Source organism: Neomonachus schauinslandi, chromosome 5, assembly GCF_002201575.2.
Source record: "Neomonachus schauinslandi chromosome 5, ASM220157v2, whole genome shotgun sequence".
Taxonomy (NCBI): domain Eukaryota; kingdom Metazoa; phylum Chordata; class Mammalia; order Carnivora; family Phocidae; genus Neomonachus; species Neomonachus schauinslandi.
Window position 1 is genome coordinate 31,637,095 of NC_058407.1, and position 17,391 is coordinate 31,654,485.

The window sequence follows — 17,391 nt, forward strand, 5'->3', positions numbered from 1 at the left end:
GTTCTCTTTAATAAATTCCTGTAAAAGTTTAGAAATATTCGGAGACCTCTCAAAGCCTAATGGAAATGGATTTCCCAGGAAGAGTGCTAGAAAAAGCTACAATTAAAACACCTGGGACCCCCCAACACAGACAATAGTAATACCGTTTGGATTACACCTCATTGTGCCCTATAATATGGTCGAAGTTGGTTCTGATGTTTTTTCCTGAGTGCAAAATTTAGCCTTAGACTAATACAAAACCGGATTTCAATCTTAATTTTTTTCATAGGAATCTCATTTATCTTAAATATGAGCTCCAACAGAATCCAAATGGCTTGAGTTGTTGGGAGTCAATCAACTCCAGAGCTAGTCAATCAACAGCTTTATTTGCCTTGTTGCTTAAAAGAATATTGGAGGGTAAGTGATAAGACAGTCAATGATTGAATAAAATATTAAATATTTAGTAATGTAGCCTTCCTATCTTATTGAGGCTAGTAGTTTTCAGCAGGGGAGTTCTGACTACTGCCATTTTTATATGCTTAGACAAGGTCCAGGTCTCATTTCTATAACTGTGTTACCTGCAAGTACCATAGAGTCCAGTGTTTTCCTGACTTATCCCTTAGAAAAGGTATCTATACATAAGAGGGTTTCCAAAGAATAAATATCCCTTTTAAAAATGCAGTTTTTTTATTGCTGGATTCAGAGAGGAGAAAGAAAAGATTTGCCATTTCATTTACTTTCTGTTCTGCTATTTTCTTCTCCTAGGAAAACATAAAAAGGCTAAAAAAAAAAAAACACCTTTTTTTTTTTTTTAAAGAGGAACAGGGGGACTAGTACACCTGATGCTAGCTGTGAGCTATAGACGCTTAGTATTTTATAGTCAAGCACCAGTGATTTCCTGTTCCTCCAGAGGAATCCCAAAAGCAGCGTGTTTCATGGGTCTCAAGGGAACAACAATTAAATAACCCTCACAACTATCAACTGCCATTTCCCAAACTGCCACAGAATCTTCTAGGTCCAACATTCTGTCATTTCTGAGACGGGATCATCTTCTAAAACATTCTACTTGCTGTTTGAATAGTAGTAGCAAGGCTAACTGTTCCTCGGGAAGCACTCTATTTCCAGTGCTTTGATTTCATCAGTGCCTGGAGCAAAGCCTTTGGCTGAAACAAAGGAGTCCAAGTCAGGGGAGAGCCAGAGGTCCAATTCACAGTTACAAACAGGGCTCCTATTCTAATGGATAGCAGCCAGCAGCTTTGCCAGATACTCATAAACCTGAAGAGCCAGCAAGGAGTTCACTCCCGGCCCCTGTACTTAAAGTGGTATAATTGGATTACAAATTGGAAGAAATACTTTCTTCTCTGACTGATGTGTTAGTATTCTAGCATGCATCAAAGATGGAAGACACTCAGTGTGAGTCTACATGGGCCAACCCAAAATACTTACAGAATTCTCAGGCCTACTCCCAGCTGTGGAGGCAAATTTCCCATCGCTCTTCCCTATAGGGAGTAAAAATCCTCATGAATATGGTCTAGCTTTTCCTGAAAGACTAGAATGAATTTCATAACAGGAAAGATGTGAATAAGAAAAGGGAGGGAGGGCGCGGAGGAAAGAAAAAGAAATGAAAATAGAGTTTTGTTTTAAAAAATGAGAGAGAAAGAAGAAATTGAGGCTCCAGGCATTCTAAAGACTACCAAAATGTACAAATCTATTTACTGGTCTTTGCAAAGCCAAAAAGGAAAAAAAAAAAAAAAAATCCCCATTTTGGTTTGACCTGTTTTTGCTGTGTCTAATGGAATGTAATTTTTCCCAACATACTCCAAAAGGTAAAAACATTTTCTCATCCTTTCCCCGATGTAAAACAGGGATTCTCACAATGACTTTAATCATGATGTTGCATGTAATCATGCAATAATGGTGTTTGGTAACAGTATTTGGAAATAATCCATGCAGCCAAAAGCTGATAGGCAGAGAGGGAGTTTTTATCTGGAGGCAAAGACCACTTAAAGATAATTCTTAGAAGTTTTTCTCAGTAACTTATGTGCTTAAAATGGGTATTTTATTGTTCTAGAGTTAGAAGTTACGGCAAAACAGAAGGCAAGATATTAAGTTTTTTAATATATATATATTTTTGCTAATATTTTCAAGGGTTTAGCCAAATTTTTATTCTCTATTTCTTCACTTACTTTTAATACTGCCTATTTCTTTTTATTTTTTCTCTTATTTACAGTTATAGGCAAACAACTCTTTTCTAAATTTTAATTCCTTATTTTATTTCTTAGATTTTTACCTTAAAGTATTCAGAAAGTTCATACCAGTTGGCCTGTTTTACTTAACTAAAGTGAGAATCCATATGCCTTTATGAAGAAAGACCTCAGTAACTGCTGGTTGAAATGTCTCATTCTGGGAATCCGAGTACTTCACTTTGTCTTCAACAAATTCTCAAAATTTATAGACACTCTGGACCTTTCTGTTATAGGAAGAAGCTCTTCCTCCTTTTATGATGGATGAAAAATGAATGGAATATAGCTACAAGATGAATAAATAGTCCAATTATTTTCAGGTACCTATTAAAATAACACAGTCTGAATGATTTTTTTTTTTTTTCCCAATTCAATGGATAGCAGTGAGTATATATTTAAATAATTATATTATCTTGGAGTATAGATAGTATATTTACTTATTAAAAAATTTTAGTTTTTTTCCAAACCATATCTAGAAATGAGAGTTTAGAAAACAGCTATTTACTCATGAAATACGTAATACTTTTTAATTATGAAATTATGAACTAGCTTATGTCCCAAAGTCAATCAGAACATTAAAGATAAAACGTTTTTTTTTTTTACTGGCCTATTTGGTTAATATACTAGAATTGGGGAAGAGAAATACTATACAGAATTCACGAAGGTAGGCTAGCCTACAGTTACGTATGAGGTCATTTATGATGAGCAAACAATGGATTAGGTAACAATGAGGAAAATTCTGGAAGTTTGAGTTTGTGTGCTTACTAGCAACCACTTTGAACATTTCTGCAAAGCTAGAGAAGGTATCTTCTAATTTAAATTTCTTTAAGAATTATCTATTGTGTAATATACTGTCAACAGGAGGTCAGTTTTAAAGGAATATTACTGATAGCCTGAAAGACTGTGGAAAAGAAATTCTTTTTCCCCCTTACACACTGATAGTTCTTATATTTGCATTCCTGCAATTCTTATATTAAAAAACATTGGATTAGCAGCAAGAGAGTTGAAAATGGCAGAAGTTGGGAATGACTGCTATTTCTTTTTTAATTCCACATGCATAAAGGTAAATATTGTACAATTTATGGTACTTCACATGCTTAAGCTTTTTAGTAGAATGAAGGAAGATATGGCAATAATTTGTATTGCTGAGTCAAAATTTACTATTTTCCTGAAAAATACTTTACATATTTAAAATCTGAAGTAAAAGCTTATCATGTATTTTTGACATACTGAATTTCTCTGAGGAAATTAAAATTATGATATAGTTTCAAACATACTGAAACGTTATATGATATATCATATTGTTACAGTTAATGTGATTCCAAACATGTTAATTCAAAAAGTTAAATGCAGCTCACTATCAAACTTAGTTTAATAAATCTAATTGATTCCCTATTTGAAATCCATTAACCCAGTTACTGAATTTTCCTGTCAATAGTCTAACAGCGAATATTTGATAACATGGAAAAAGGAAAAGAAGTATTATAAACAAATTAGCCAAATTTGAATTCAAGTTTGTAAGGCTAAAAGATATTAAATAAAGATATAAATAAAGATATTAAATAAATAATAAAGATATTAAAGAGATTAGGATTAATGGACCTCAATGAAACCAAATAAATGTAGAAAGTTGGAGCTTCATGTTCATGCCTGAATGAAAGACACAATGTGTCTGATTTAAAGTGACTTATCTCTGCTAGGAAGCCTGAGTGGAGTCAACCTCTTTGACCATAAGAATTTGATCCACTTTTTTTTTTTTATTCAGTTAGCTAACTTATAGTACATCATTAGTTTCAGATGTAGTGTTCAATAATTTATGTTTCCTATAACACCCAGTGCTCACTTATTTGCCTGTCCCCTTATGATTAAACCTAGAGATGATAAATAATAATAATATTTATATTCTGTGTGTGCAGAGAGTTTTGTCTGTTTCACTGCTGTATCCCAAAGTACCTAGCACCATGACCGATGGGTGGTAAATTCTCAATAAAAAATTAAATGAATACATAACAATAGCAATAGCAACCACGATACCTTCCTCATATAATTTTTACAATCTGTGAGAGGCAAATTTTATTCCCTTTTTACAGATGAGGACACTGAAGCACAGACAGGGTGAGGAAATGTATTTACTTTGTAACTATGGACAAATAATGGAACCAGGAGTTCAAATACTGGTTTATCTAGCCCTGTCCACTATCTTGTACTACAAGATCCACAGATCCACTTTTAAAAGGGGGAAATTGTGAAGACAGGAGTAAGAAAGTGAGAAAAAATAAGAAAAAAACATGGAACATGTGTCAAAAGACAGAACTTCATGGAATATTTTTATTGAATGTCACATACCTCTCTGTCAGAAAGACAACAGCCTGCAGTTTTTCCAAGTGTGGGCCTATGTGTAAAAGACATAGAATTAAAAAAAGTACTAGCAGCCCATTAAAATAATCCACATCTGCTTTTGTTGGTATATGTATATGTGTATTGGCACAGTTGTTTATCTTGTAGACCAAGGGTATAAAGGATATACATTTAATGTAGCATAATGTGCTAAAAAATTCCACAATAATATAAAGTTTAAGCCCCATTCACTTTCCCTGTAAAAACACACTTAACAGTATCTCCAATAGAATAAGAAAACATTATCTAATAAAGATTGACTAATAGAGATCATCTCCACCATTTGAATATGGCTTGTGATTCTTAAATAAAACAAAACAAAACAAAAAACTATCTTTTTCCAGAAAGCTAAATTAAATTGTTCCATCATTGGATTGCGATCAAGAATATCAGTGGTATCATATGTTTATTCTTAGTGAATCATATGGATTAACTGATAACAAAAAGTAGCATTTTATCAGTGACTTGTGGCATGTTGTACTAGATTATATTGTCAGTCTCTCACTAAAATTAAACAAATTTGCTAAAATTTAGACTTACGACCTTATTTTGCAGTATTTTTTGTGATTCTAATTTGATCTAGTCATATTTTCCTTAATTAATTAGTAACTTACTGTTGTTGAACACTAACGCTAGTACGTTGAGTTTTCCATACTGTTTCCTTTTTACTTGCAGGGTTCCCAGTGCCGATTCCGACACTGTGAAGAGGCCCTTGGCAGTGACACTGTGTGCTCATTATGGAGAGAGGGAAAATGTTTAGATCCACTTTGCAGATTTAGACACATGGAAATGCAGGTAGAATTACTCACCATCATCATGTTTGTTAAAAAAAAAAAAGCGTCTCTCTTCATAAGACTGAACTATGTACTCTTTTTTTTTCTTTTTTTAATTATGTTATGTTAATCACCATACATTACATCATTAGTTTTAGATGTAGTGTTCCATGATTCATTGTTTATGCATAACACCCAGTGCTCCATGCAGAACGTGCCCTCCTCAATACCCACCACCAGGCTAACCCATCCCCCTCCCCCCTCCCCTCTAGAACTATGTACTCTTACAAAACAATAGAGGAAAAAAAATGATTCTTTCTTCCACTACTTAATATTACGCATTTTGCATGCTGTTCAACTTAAATTCTTATAAAAAATGGTGGCATACGTTTTTGAAATATCTATTGTATCTTTTAAATAGCAGAGTTTTGAAATACTGAAACTCAGGAGATACACATGATCCTAAATCAGTAATTGGGATAGTTTTGTCACATTGCGTTGTGCTGTAGCACATTGAATTTATTTTGAATATGGTATCTGATCATTACATTTCCCCCACCTCCTTTGTCTAGCAAAACTGCAGCATTTCATGCTTCTGGGAAACGCAACCTCTTGGTTGTGTGAAGATCAGTTGTATCTTTTATCACAGCAAACCTCGCAATATCAATGGATTATTTTTGCCACCAAGTAGCAGTAAGTATATTTTTTAAATAACATGGACATACCATATTATAATGTGGTTTTGGAGTAGCAGCATAGAATGATACATTGAATAAAGCAGGGCAAAATGAGTATGGTTTAATAGCCAATGGATGATTTGGGATGATTCTATCAAGAATCATGACATAAAGCTTAGAATAAGCCATCAAGTAGCTAACAAGATGAAGTGAACAAAGAGCAAGTTACACTCTCTCTGTGCATATCTAAAGTGGACTTTATTCCTCTGAATGTGAAACGGCTACTGACCTCACTAGGTAGAAGGAAATTGTGTCTCAGCAAAGCATCATACAACTGGAGCCAAGCTTAGAGGTCATGCCTCACTATTGCTCCCTGTGAATGTGCAGAAACCTATCTTATAGGTAGGGAGAGCAAGGGCATGCTCTGAGCTGCACACTTCAGCTTCTAGAAAAGCAGCTATATATGCGGTTCTTTCTAAGCTTCAACTGGGAGAAAATGCAATCCCATTGCTGCAAAAGCTGTGGCACAATTCAGCCTTCCTAGATGATACTGAGACTCTTCTTTGTGGTGAACCTCAGTGTAGCTTCTGGAAAGGAGATAGAGAGGACACCATACCCTAAATCAGTGAGTGATGAGAAGCTTGCTTAAGAAGTTGGGACCGTCAGGTTTCCCTGGTGCTGTAGCTCTACCACTTTCTGCTGTGGCCCTCGTATTTTTCATAATGGACTCATTCTAGAAATGAGCTTAAGGATATCAATCCTTTGGGATCTGAAAAATTGGCTTCAGATAATCCTTTGGCAAATGGTAAAAATTAGGTCCCCTTGTTAGGTTCTTCTGGAAAACTCTGACTTCATGGCATTCATCATATATCCAATACCTTAATCAATGATTCTCCTCCTCACTAGACTAAACATCATGAGGATGGAGCTCATAACTAGTTTCCTTACCAATGCTCTCCGCAGTGTCTAGAGCATAGACGCTCAGTAAGATTGGATGAATGGATAGATGGATGGGGGATGGATAGATGACCACTGAAAATACTGGGGACCCACTGTAGTGAGAGTGATTGCACCTACTAACTGATCAACTTGGCTTCATTGGTTTACATAGAGTGTAATTTTATTTTACCAGGAACGTTGTACTAAATTCCTTATATCTTGTTCATAGTTTGCTTCTTAATGGTCTGTGATAAAATTAACTATCTTTCAAACGAGTTCATTCAGGACTAGAGGAAAACAGACTGCACCTCTCTGCCAAAAAAGGGTAGAATGGCTGTATAACTGACAATTTTTGGGACCCCCCATTGTTATACCACCCTGGGCTAAGTTCTGTAGGGATATATTTTATTACTCTAATTTTTAGACATAGAATCTGGTGGTCAAAGATTACTTCTGGCTTTTCTGGAAGTCTTAACTTCTTGAACAGGTATCAAGGCTGAGCCTGACTCTTGGAGTAAGCTTTCCTCTCGATAGGGTCAAGACTAGACCCAAGCACTGGGACCAAACCCTAGGCATTGTACCTCCATTGTAAGAGAGATAGGTGGGTTTCACAGGCTGCTAATACCCTGCTTTCTCATATCTCCTTTCCTCCATCTATAGGGCATAAGAGGGAGACCCATACACCCATCCCACCCTCCCACACACCCCCCATCATGTCCACTTACCTGATTTGAATTCACCAGGACTAATTTCATTCTGCCTTTTATTTCTATTTATCTCAGTTTGTCTTTGAACGATAAAAACACTCCTGTGTGTTTCTCATGGGTTCTCATACTACTACCATACAACAGTCCAGACACCAGATGGGAGGATTTTTTCCCACATCAATGATTTTTTTCCCAGCAACACTCTACAACACCACTTGGGTGTCCTACACTTCAGTTCTAACAGTACCAGGAATTAGCACAGACCCCATGGACTAAGGGCTCCAAAAGATTCCCCCTGCCACTACGTCAGATGTCAATCATAGGTCCCCAGGCTACTCAAACTTCTGTCTAACTTGGCTACAAATTGGAGGTTCCCATGATCTCCCTCCTCGGATTCTATCATTTCCCTGAACTCAGGGAAACAGTTACTTACATTTACCAGTTTATTATATAAGATATCGTAAAGGATACAGATGAACAGCCAGATGTAGAGGTACATAAAGCAAGGTCTGGAAGGATCCAGAGCACAGGAGCTTCTGTTGTGGGGTTGGGTGTGCTATCTTTCCACTATATGGATGTGTTCACCAATTTGGAAGCTCTTCTAATCTCATACTTTTGGAATTTTTATGGAAGCTTCATCATGTAGACATAATTGATTATTAACTCAGTATCCAGCCCCTCTCTCCTTCCTGGAGCATAGGGAAGAAGGTGCTGAAATTTCCAAGCTTCTAATCACGGCTTGATCTTTCTGCTGACCACCGCCCTTCCTATAGCTATCAGGAGCCCACCCAGAGTCACCTCATTAGAACAAAGGACACTCCTATCACCCAGGAGATTCTGAGATTTGAGTTCTAGGTCAGGAACTAGGGTCAAAACCCAAATATTAGAATGAAAGGTGCTCCTAGTACTCTTGTTATTTAGGAAATTACAAGGCTCTTAGGAGCTCTGTGCCAGGAATTGGGGGCAGAGACCCATGTATGTATTTTCTACGATTTCACATTAGTGAATACCAGAAACCCCATCTCTTAGGTGACTCACTCCTATCCTTATTTGATCCCTTTCATCCACCCTTCCCCAACCTTCAAATATCAGCAGGGTTCTTTCTCAACTTCCTCTCTGAACTTTCCCTTCATATCCACAGCTAATGTAAGCATAATTTCCTTCTACGGACCCTACTTCTCCCGCAGCGCTCTCCAAATGGCTGTTTTTTCTCCCAGTTCTCAAGTAGCATTTGACCTGGAGGCGAGGTAGAAGGTTCCCTTGGTCCTCATTGCCAATTTCAAGTTCTCTTTCTCTTCTCCCTAAAACCATCCAGCTTGTATCTAATGCCAATGGATTATATCATTGTTACCCCTCAGTGTTGCTGTGGTTTTGGGGGGTTTTTTTGTTTGTTTTTCTTGCCTCTGTTTACATCCATCCCCGTCCCTCCTGGTTTTTCAAAAGTCTGAACTCTAGGCTCATTGTCCCTCTAACAGTACTCATGTGTCAATTCTTGGTGATTTCAATATATAAATGTATGATATGCCCATCACCCTAGCTTCTCAGTTCCTTGAACTCAATTCTTCACTGATCTTATCCTCCCCATCTCTGTCACTCTTTCTTATTCATATCCAAATGCTAATTACCACCCCCACCCCATGATCTCAATTACATGCATTTCACCCTATGACCTATTTTTCTATTTCACTCCTCCTAGAATCCTGAATGTAAACATTCTGAGCCTTTGGCTCAGGTCATGATCCCAGGTTGCTGGGATCGAGTCCCGCATCGGGCTCTCTGCTCAGCAGACAGCCTGCTTCTCCCTCTCCCACTCCGCCTGCTTGTGTTCCCTCTCTCACTGTGTCTTTCTCTGTCAAATAAATAAATAAAATCTTTCTTTTTTAAAAAAGGGTAAAAAAAAGAAAACATAATTCAGTTGATATTTGGTAGGCATTTCCGACTATATTTCATATTTTCTTTGCAAGCATGGTAGGTATGTATTCTTTCTTCCATGGTATACTTGAGAGGTTAGCATATTCAGACAAACTGTTCTCCCTAAGAAATTTCCTAAGTTTTGTTAAGGATGATTTCAAAACACAGTAGCTCAAACACTGAAGCAAATTCTCACCTCCTTGCCTAATTGCCATGTTATTCTATAATGAATAACTTAATAATAATTTGATTCTTATTTTTTTCTAAGTCAGTGTCTTAAGGTGCTTTGGACAGCTGACTATCTGGCCAGTGAAATGAACTTTAGATCAGCTCACTTTAGGCCTAGCCTGAATGGATACATGTACATAATCTTCTTATTCTAAGTCTTGGCAAACCATTACTTAATAAATGGTTCTTAAATAGTTTAATAAACACTTTGACTTGAATATTAGAGTTGGTAAAATAGACTACTTTTGTGTTTGCAGGGAGAACAATTGTTAATGGTTATAAGAGGGGGGAAAAACCTGTTCAACTCAATTCTTTCCTCTTTTGGGGAAAGGTAGATAGGTAGAGTAAATGCCATAATCCACACAGTGGTGATGCCTGGAACAATTTGTGTTGGGACTGGGCAACTCTTCATCTGTGTCTGTTTTCACCTTTGGTCCAAAGTGCTTCCAAAAGTACAACAAAATAAAGGCAAGTACTGAAATATTAGTTTTCTAGGCCTAACATTTGTTGGTTACATTTGGGTCTGAGACCTCCACAGACTTTAGGACTGTATAAACTAAAATTTTATGATTTAAGAAAAATGAAGTAGGGTTATAAGAAACAAGAAAATCTCATATTCAGTATTTTCAAATAATTTCTTATATATTTTCTTGTGGCAGCCCTGTATTGGGCACTTTGCATGCCTCATCACAAAAACCTGCCAAATAGATACTATTAGCATCCCCATTACAGATTGGCAAAATGAGGCCTAGAGAAGCTAAATATCTGAGGCAGGGTACTTGAATTCAAGCACAGTTCTGTCCGACTCTAAGACTCTCCATGGCATTTCAAGAATACATCAGTTCTTTTGGCCATTTTAATGGACTCACCCATAAGACCTCCTCATCTGGCTTCTTCCTTTTGAGAGGCTAATTCTATTACCCTACCCTGCAGCCTTCTTTTTGAAGCTATTAAGATCCTTTGCATTTAATAGAAAACTCCCTTTTTTTCCTGTTTGATTTATATTAAACAGTGGACTTCAAGCATTTCTGAATTATGTATATTTCCATTAAATAAGGTTTCCTCTTTCTCTTATTTTCTGCATGTATTTACGGCCACACAGTGGGACTTCTTCCCTTTAACCATCTGAAGCCCAGAAGCTGAGGTACCCCATCTGGTATTCACCTTATCCAGAGGTCCTCAGCTCTGACTCCCAATTAGAATTACTGTGGGAGCTTAAAAAAACAACAATATCAACCAACAATAACAATAAAACAACCCAAAAAGTTCCCAGTCACCACCCAGACCACCAATTAAACTGATGAGTATTAAGCTAAATTGATGAGTGTTAAGCCCAACCTTCAGTGTAACTTTTTTTACTGCAACATTTTTTTAATAGAAAAGTTGCAAGAATAGTTCAATGAACACCCATCCAAGTGCTCTTAACCAGATGCACAAATAAACATTCTGTCAAATTACTTTCTTTTCCCTCTATTGCTGTTGCATATATGTAAGTATTATATTACATATATGCATATAATGTACCAATACATACTTATCCCCCCTTTTTGGAACCATTCAAGTGTTAGTTGCAACTATTTGACACTTCATCCCTAAATACTTCAGCATATATCTCCTAAATTTAAGGACATTCTCCTGCATAAATACACTACATACGACTATTACATATAAGAGGAAATCTAACCGTGATATGATACTAATGTCTGATATTCAATCCACAGTTTGTAATTTTCCAATAATGTTCATTATAACAGTGCTTCTCAAAATTTAATATTCACAGAAATTACTTGGAGATCCAGTGAAATTGCAGTTTGATTCAGTATGTCCAGGCTGCGGCTTAAGTTTCTGCTTTTCTAAGAAGCTGTCAGGACAATGTATTCCCAGAACTATGTATGAATAGCAATAGCTTTATAGTTGTTTGTTTTGGTTTTTTCAATCCAGCATCCAATTAAGCATCATTTATTGTAATTAGTTGTCATGTCTCTTTAATATCTACATTTCTTTGTTTTTTTCTTCCCTGTTGTTGACATTTTAAAGAGTTCAGGCTAGTTGCTTTGTAGAATATCCTTTAAATGGGAATTTGTTTATTTGTTTTCTGTTAATCAGATTTAGGTTAAACATTTTTGGCAAGAATACTACAATATATTATAAAATCTATACAGGTGTTCCTAATGCCCTAATCAAACTATTGCATGAGGGTGTTCCCAAAGAATTAGTGAAAAGTGAAGAAAAAGAATTGGTGAAGAGCCAATGGTGAAGAGCTCTATGAATTATATAAAAATAATCACCATTTTTACTCTTTCAAGCAAAGGGAAGGATAGTACCCGATTCCCAAAGATTATGAATAAAAACAACTTATTTGGTTAAAAATAACTGAATTGTTCAAGCAAAAGATTCTTATAACCTTCATGTTTTGCCTGTGCATTTGTGTTTTAGTTAGGAAGGGATTTATAGCAGGGAGTATTGCATTATGGTGATGACATGCATGTCACCTACGTGAAAAGAATCAAATTTGTTTTGAAAATTGATTAAGCACAGACAGTAGCTGTTTATTTTTGAAATGTCTGGGCATGACATGGCAGTCTATCATGGTACTAAATAAGACTCTCTTGGCTGAAAAGCACTGATGTCCTGTTAACCATTAAGAAACTCGTTCTCCCTGTCCCCACTTCACCAAAATCAAAAATAAAAACAAAACAAAAAGCAGCATTTGTTAACTTCCAGAGAGCAAACACTCCTACCATGAATGATTTCAAGTTACCAGTGTAACATCAGTGGGCTTGCAAAATAATAATTGGTTCTCATTTGCTGATCTGAGCCCACTCCAGCACACACTGATTTTAAGAAGACAATCCTACCTCAGTCGGATTTAAGAGAAAACTGGAAATTATTGGCTCATGTAACTGAAGAGATTAAGCACAGAGCTGACCTCAGATGCTGCTGGATCCAGGGCTTCCTTTACCGACCCTTGGCTCTGTACTTCTTGCCATTCACATACTGGGGTTGCCTCCAGAAGCTCATATCTGGATCCTGGAGGCAGAATAAGCAAGGATGGAGAACCCTGAGTCAGACTGGGTTAAAATCTCAATTTCCCACATACTTCCCAATAACCTTGGGGAACGTAATATCTCTGTGGCCCAATTTCTTCAACTATATAATAGAGATAGTAATAATACCTATGCCATGGGGTTGTTTTGGATATTTAATGAGTTAATATCTAATAATTTAGAAGAATACCTGGCAAAGAGTAAGCACTCAGTATGCTCATCATTATCATCATCATTTTCAATTAACCTCCAAAGAAATCTTTTTCAAGCTAAAGCCTTAACACTGAACCTCATCTAATGATGTGGGAAACGTGTTCATTCCTAGGAATGGTTCAGGCCAAGGGAATAGCTAATCCTTAGGTCTAGGATGTCATCATCACTCAAATTAAATGGATTGAAGATGTGGAGAAGTTTCCCAAAGGAAAACAAATGTTCTTTGCCTAAAATGAGGGAAGAAATGACTATGGGGCAAACATAATATTATTATTATAATAGTAGTAACATAATATTATTATAATACTTATATATAATATATATAACATATATATTATTATATTATTACATAATATTAAAAATATATATATCTTTTTCCAAAGAGTTAGATGAAACATATCTGATCACACCAAAATTGATCTTAATGGCATGAAACTATGCTTTGGGTAGAAAAATCAAGGTAACCAAAATGATCTATTTGTGTAAATTCATAGAAAATACATTATAGTACTTCCTTGAAATGCAAGTCCCATGGGAAAGTTACAGTAAAACAGCAAAAGTATAATTTATGTATCGAAACTCTTAGCACACCATTGTTTTAACCATTATAGAGAGGGTAAATTTAACTGTCTAAATGAAGTTTTTTACATCATTTGATTACCAAGTAATTCACCTGAATTATTTATTCCATATTTTAACTGGGGAGTTTCCAGTCACTAAATATGCTGTTTTTCCTATACTATAACTTTCTCCTTCTGATGTATATTTTAATACCCTGAATGGAAAGGTATAATGAACATTGGTCTTTATTTTTGATGAATTAGTCTTTAAAACATTTTTTTTATTAAACTCATCATAAATTTAAATAGTTGCAAAAGTTCCAACATTTTATCAATACTGACCTTTAACAATTAAAATTTAATTACTCTTTTAAAACATCAGATGACATTTGATTTGCCATATGATTTGATACTCATCATATATTTTTAAAATTTAAGAACAATAATCTCAAAGTTCAAACAGGTCCTAAAATTTATGTAGAAATGCAAAGAGCCAAGAACAGTCAAGACTGCTTGAAGAACAAGAAAATTACAGCACTTATTCAACCAGATATCAAGGCCTATAGAGTGATAGAGATTAGGACAGTGTCATATTCACTAAAAGCTAACCAAATTGACAAATGGAATAGAGTGAGAAGCTGGAGATCCCTGCAGAGATGGACACTTGATTTGTAACAGGTAGCATGGCCGATCAATGGGTAAAGGATGATCTTTTCAGTTAATGAGGGGAAAGTGAACTCCTTTGACACCATACATAAAAATCAATTCTGGGTAAATTATAAACCAAAATATATAAGGTCAATCTTTAAAGGTTTCAGAAGGTAATAAGCACATAAAAAAATATTAACTATTAAAGAAATGATGAATAAATTTGGATATATTAAAATAAAAATCTGTATTCACCAAAAACACCATTGAAGAATGAAAAGATAAGCCATTTGGGCGCCTGGGTGGCTCAGTCGTTAAGCGTCTGCCTTCGGCTCAGGTCATGATCCCAGGGTCCTGGGATCGAGTCCCCACATCGGGCTCCTTGCTCGGCAGGAAGCCTGCTTCTCCCTCTCCCACTCCCCCTGCTTGTGTTCCTGCTCTCACTATCTCTCTCTCTGTCAAATAAATAAATAAAATCTTTAAAAAAAAAAAAAGAAAGAAAAGATAAGCCATAGAAGGGGAGAAAATATTTGCAGCATATGTCATTATATGACTGCCATAAAAGACTTGAACTCAATATTTGAAGAAAAATCAAAAGACAGAGAACCTGGAGAACCTGATGAAACCGGTTTCTCTGTAGAGGCATTATCAACATTCAGGGCTGGATAGTTCTTTGTTGTGGTGGTGGTGAGGTGGTGGTGGGAGTGGGGGTGGGGACTATCCTATGCATTATGGGATGTTTAGCAGCCAAAAAAAATTGGCTCTTACCCTTGAGATGCCAATAGCATCTTCCTGATTGTGTCAACAAAAAATATGCCCAGCGATTGCCAAATGTTCCCTAGGGGAAGGAGTAAAATCATCTCTGGTTGAGAACCCCTGTGCTAGAACAATGCGCAGAAAGCATAAACAAGATTTTGAAAGATAGGAAATCCAAATGTCAACCAACAAATGAAAATGTGATCAATTTATTAGTAATCAAGGAAATGCAAAAGGAAATCACTTTGAGATATCAAGCAACACCCATTATTTTGGCAAAAATTTAAAAATCTACCCACTGTTGGTAAGACAAAGGGCATTGGGAATTCTTGGGCACTGTATGAAACGAGCACTTTGGAACACAGTCTAGCATGATCTCATCAAGAAAAAGTCACACATAATTTAGGCCAAGCAACTCCATTTTTGAAGCCTATATCCTAGAAAAATTCATTCCCATGTGCACCTGGATGCATGTAAAAGAATGTTCACAGCAGCATTTTTTGGTAATGTCCAAAAGCTAGAAATAACCTAACTGTTGAATAATAGTGTGATATATAAATAAATTGTGGCACATTCATTCAATAGATAGTACTATACAGTAATGAAAATGAATGAACAAAAGAAATATGCAAGCAAGGATGCAGCTCACAGTTACAATGTTGAGTGATGGAAGACAGAAAAAAGAACACATACTCTTGATTCCATTTATAAAATGTTCAAAAATAAGCAAAATTAAGCTTTATTTTTAGACATGCATACCTAGTAGTGAAACTATAAGAAAAACCACAAAGTGATTATTAGAAATCAGGATAAAGATACCTTTTGTGGGTAATGGAGAAGGAAAGTGATATAAAGTGCAGAAGACAGAGAGGGGCTGTTATTTCTTGACCTGAGTGTTTATTACATTGCGTATTTGATGATTTGTGCACTCTTCTGTATATGTGTTATATTTGACAGTTTTCAAAAGGTAATAAATACTTTAAACATTTCTTTAAAAATTAAAATAAATCTTTCCTTTTCCTAAAACTACTATTTTCATTTTCTTCCTTCACATTTTTTAAAAGATTTTATCCATTCATTTGAGAGAGAGAGAGAGAGCATGAGTTCATCAGTGGTGGGAGGGACAGAGGGAGAAGGAGAAGCAGATTCCCCACTGAGTGGGGAGCCTGACGTGGGGCTGCATCCTAGGACCCCGAGATCATGACCTGAGCCAAAGTCTGATGCTTAACCAACTGAGCCCCCAGGCACCCCTATTCCTTCACATTTTTAACCTAAACTAATATTTTTATGCTTGAGTTTATTGATCACCTGTCAAATTTAAGTATAATAAAAATGTGTATATAAGTTGAAATCTAAATTTTTGTTTTATTTTCTATGACAGTAAGTCTCCACACTATGGAATCTCATAGTCATTAACACATTTTTAAAACACATTTCCTTAGGGTTGTTGTTATTACAATTATTATTAATACATAATTTATTAAAACAACATAATTACATTGCACACTGATGAATAATTACTGCACATAAGAGTAGACTTTCATTGGAAAAGTATCTATTAATGAGCTAATGATCAAAATTATTCTCATCTGTTTATGAAATAGAAAGGCATATAACTAAAAGTAATATACAGAACTAGCATATTATCCTAATTTTGCTAAGAGTTAGGAGATAGTTAATATTTTATAAGCTGAAATAAAGTGAGGCCCGATTTTAATAAGAACATTTCACAATATTATTTGATAAAATAGGTTTATATACCCGGGGATATAACACTCAATTGGAAGAAAATAATTTCAAAATATTTTTTATCCATGGGTTTTATCTAAGATATCATGAGTAATTTGGTAGTCGGAGTAAATAATTACACTTGAATTTAAAAAATTGTGATTGTAGGTTAACCTTCAAAAATGTATCATAAGGAGTTTCACAGATCTGCTCCTCAGTGAAGCAACAATAGTTGATGAAAATTATATATTAAACACAAAGTAAAGTGTCTGGAAATTGTCCTAAGGGCATACAGCAAGTATTTATTCAAGAAAATCTATTAGGGGCACCTGGGTGGCTCAGTCAGTTAAGCATCCAACTCTTGATTTCCATTCAGGTCATGATCTCAGGGTCATGAAATTAAGCCCCACATCTGGCTCTGCGCTATGCATAGAGCCTACTTAAGATTTTCTCTCTCTCTCTCCTTCTGTCCCCCTCTCCCCCGGACTTGTGCATGTGCTTGCTCTCTCTCTCTCTCACACTAAGAAAGAAAAAGAGAAAAGAAAGAAAGAAAGAAAGAAAGAAAGAAAGAAAGAAAGAAAGAAA

General features: G+C 35.7%; 1 protein-coding gene across 1 annotated transcript in view; it reads left to right on the plus strand.

Annotated features, from left to right (window-relative positions):
* The first annotated feature begins 3,231 nt into the window (after positions 1-3,231).
* C5H12orf50 (chromosome 5 C12orf50 homolog) overlaps positions 3,232-17,391 on the plus strand; it is a 32,735-nt gene continuing 18,575 nt past the window's right edge. Inside the window, 3 exon segments of the mRNA XM_021687512.1 lie at positions 3,232-3,285; positions 5,295-5,414; positions 5,965-6,085. Coding sequence (XP_021543187.1) covers positions 3,232-3,285; positions 5,295-5,414; positions 5,965-6,085 — 295 coding nt within the window.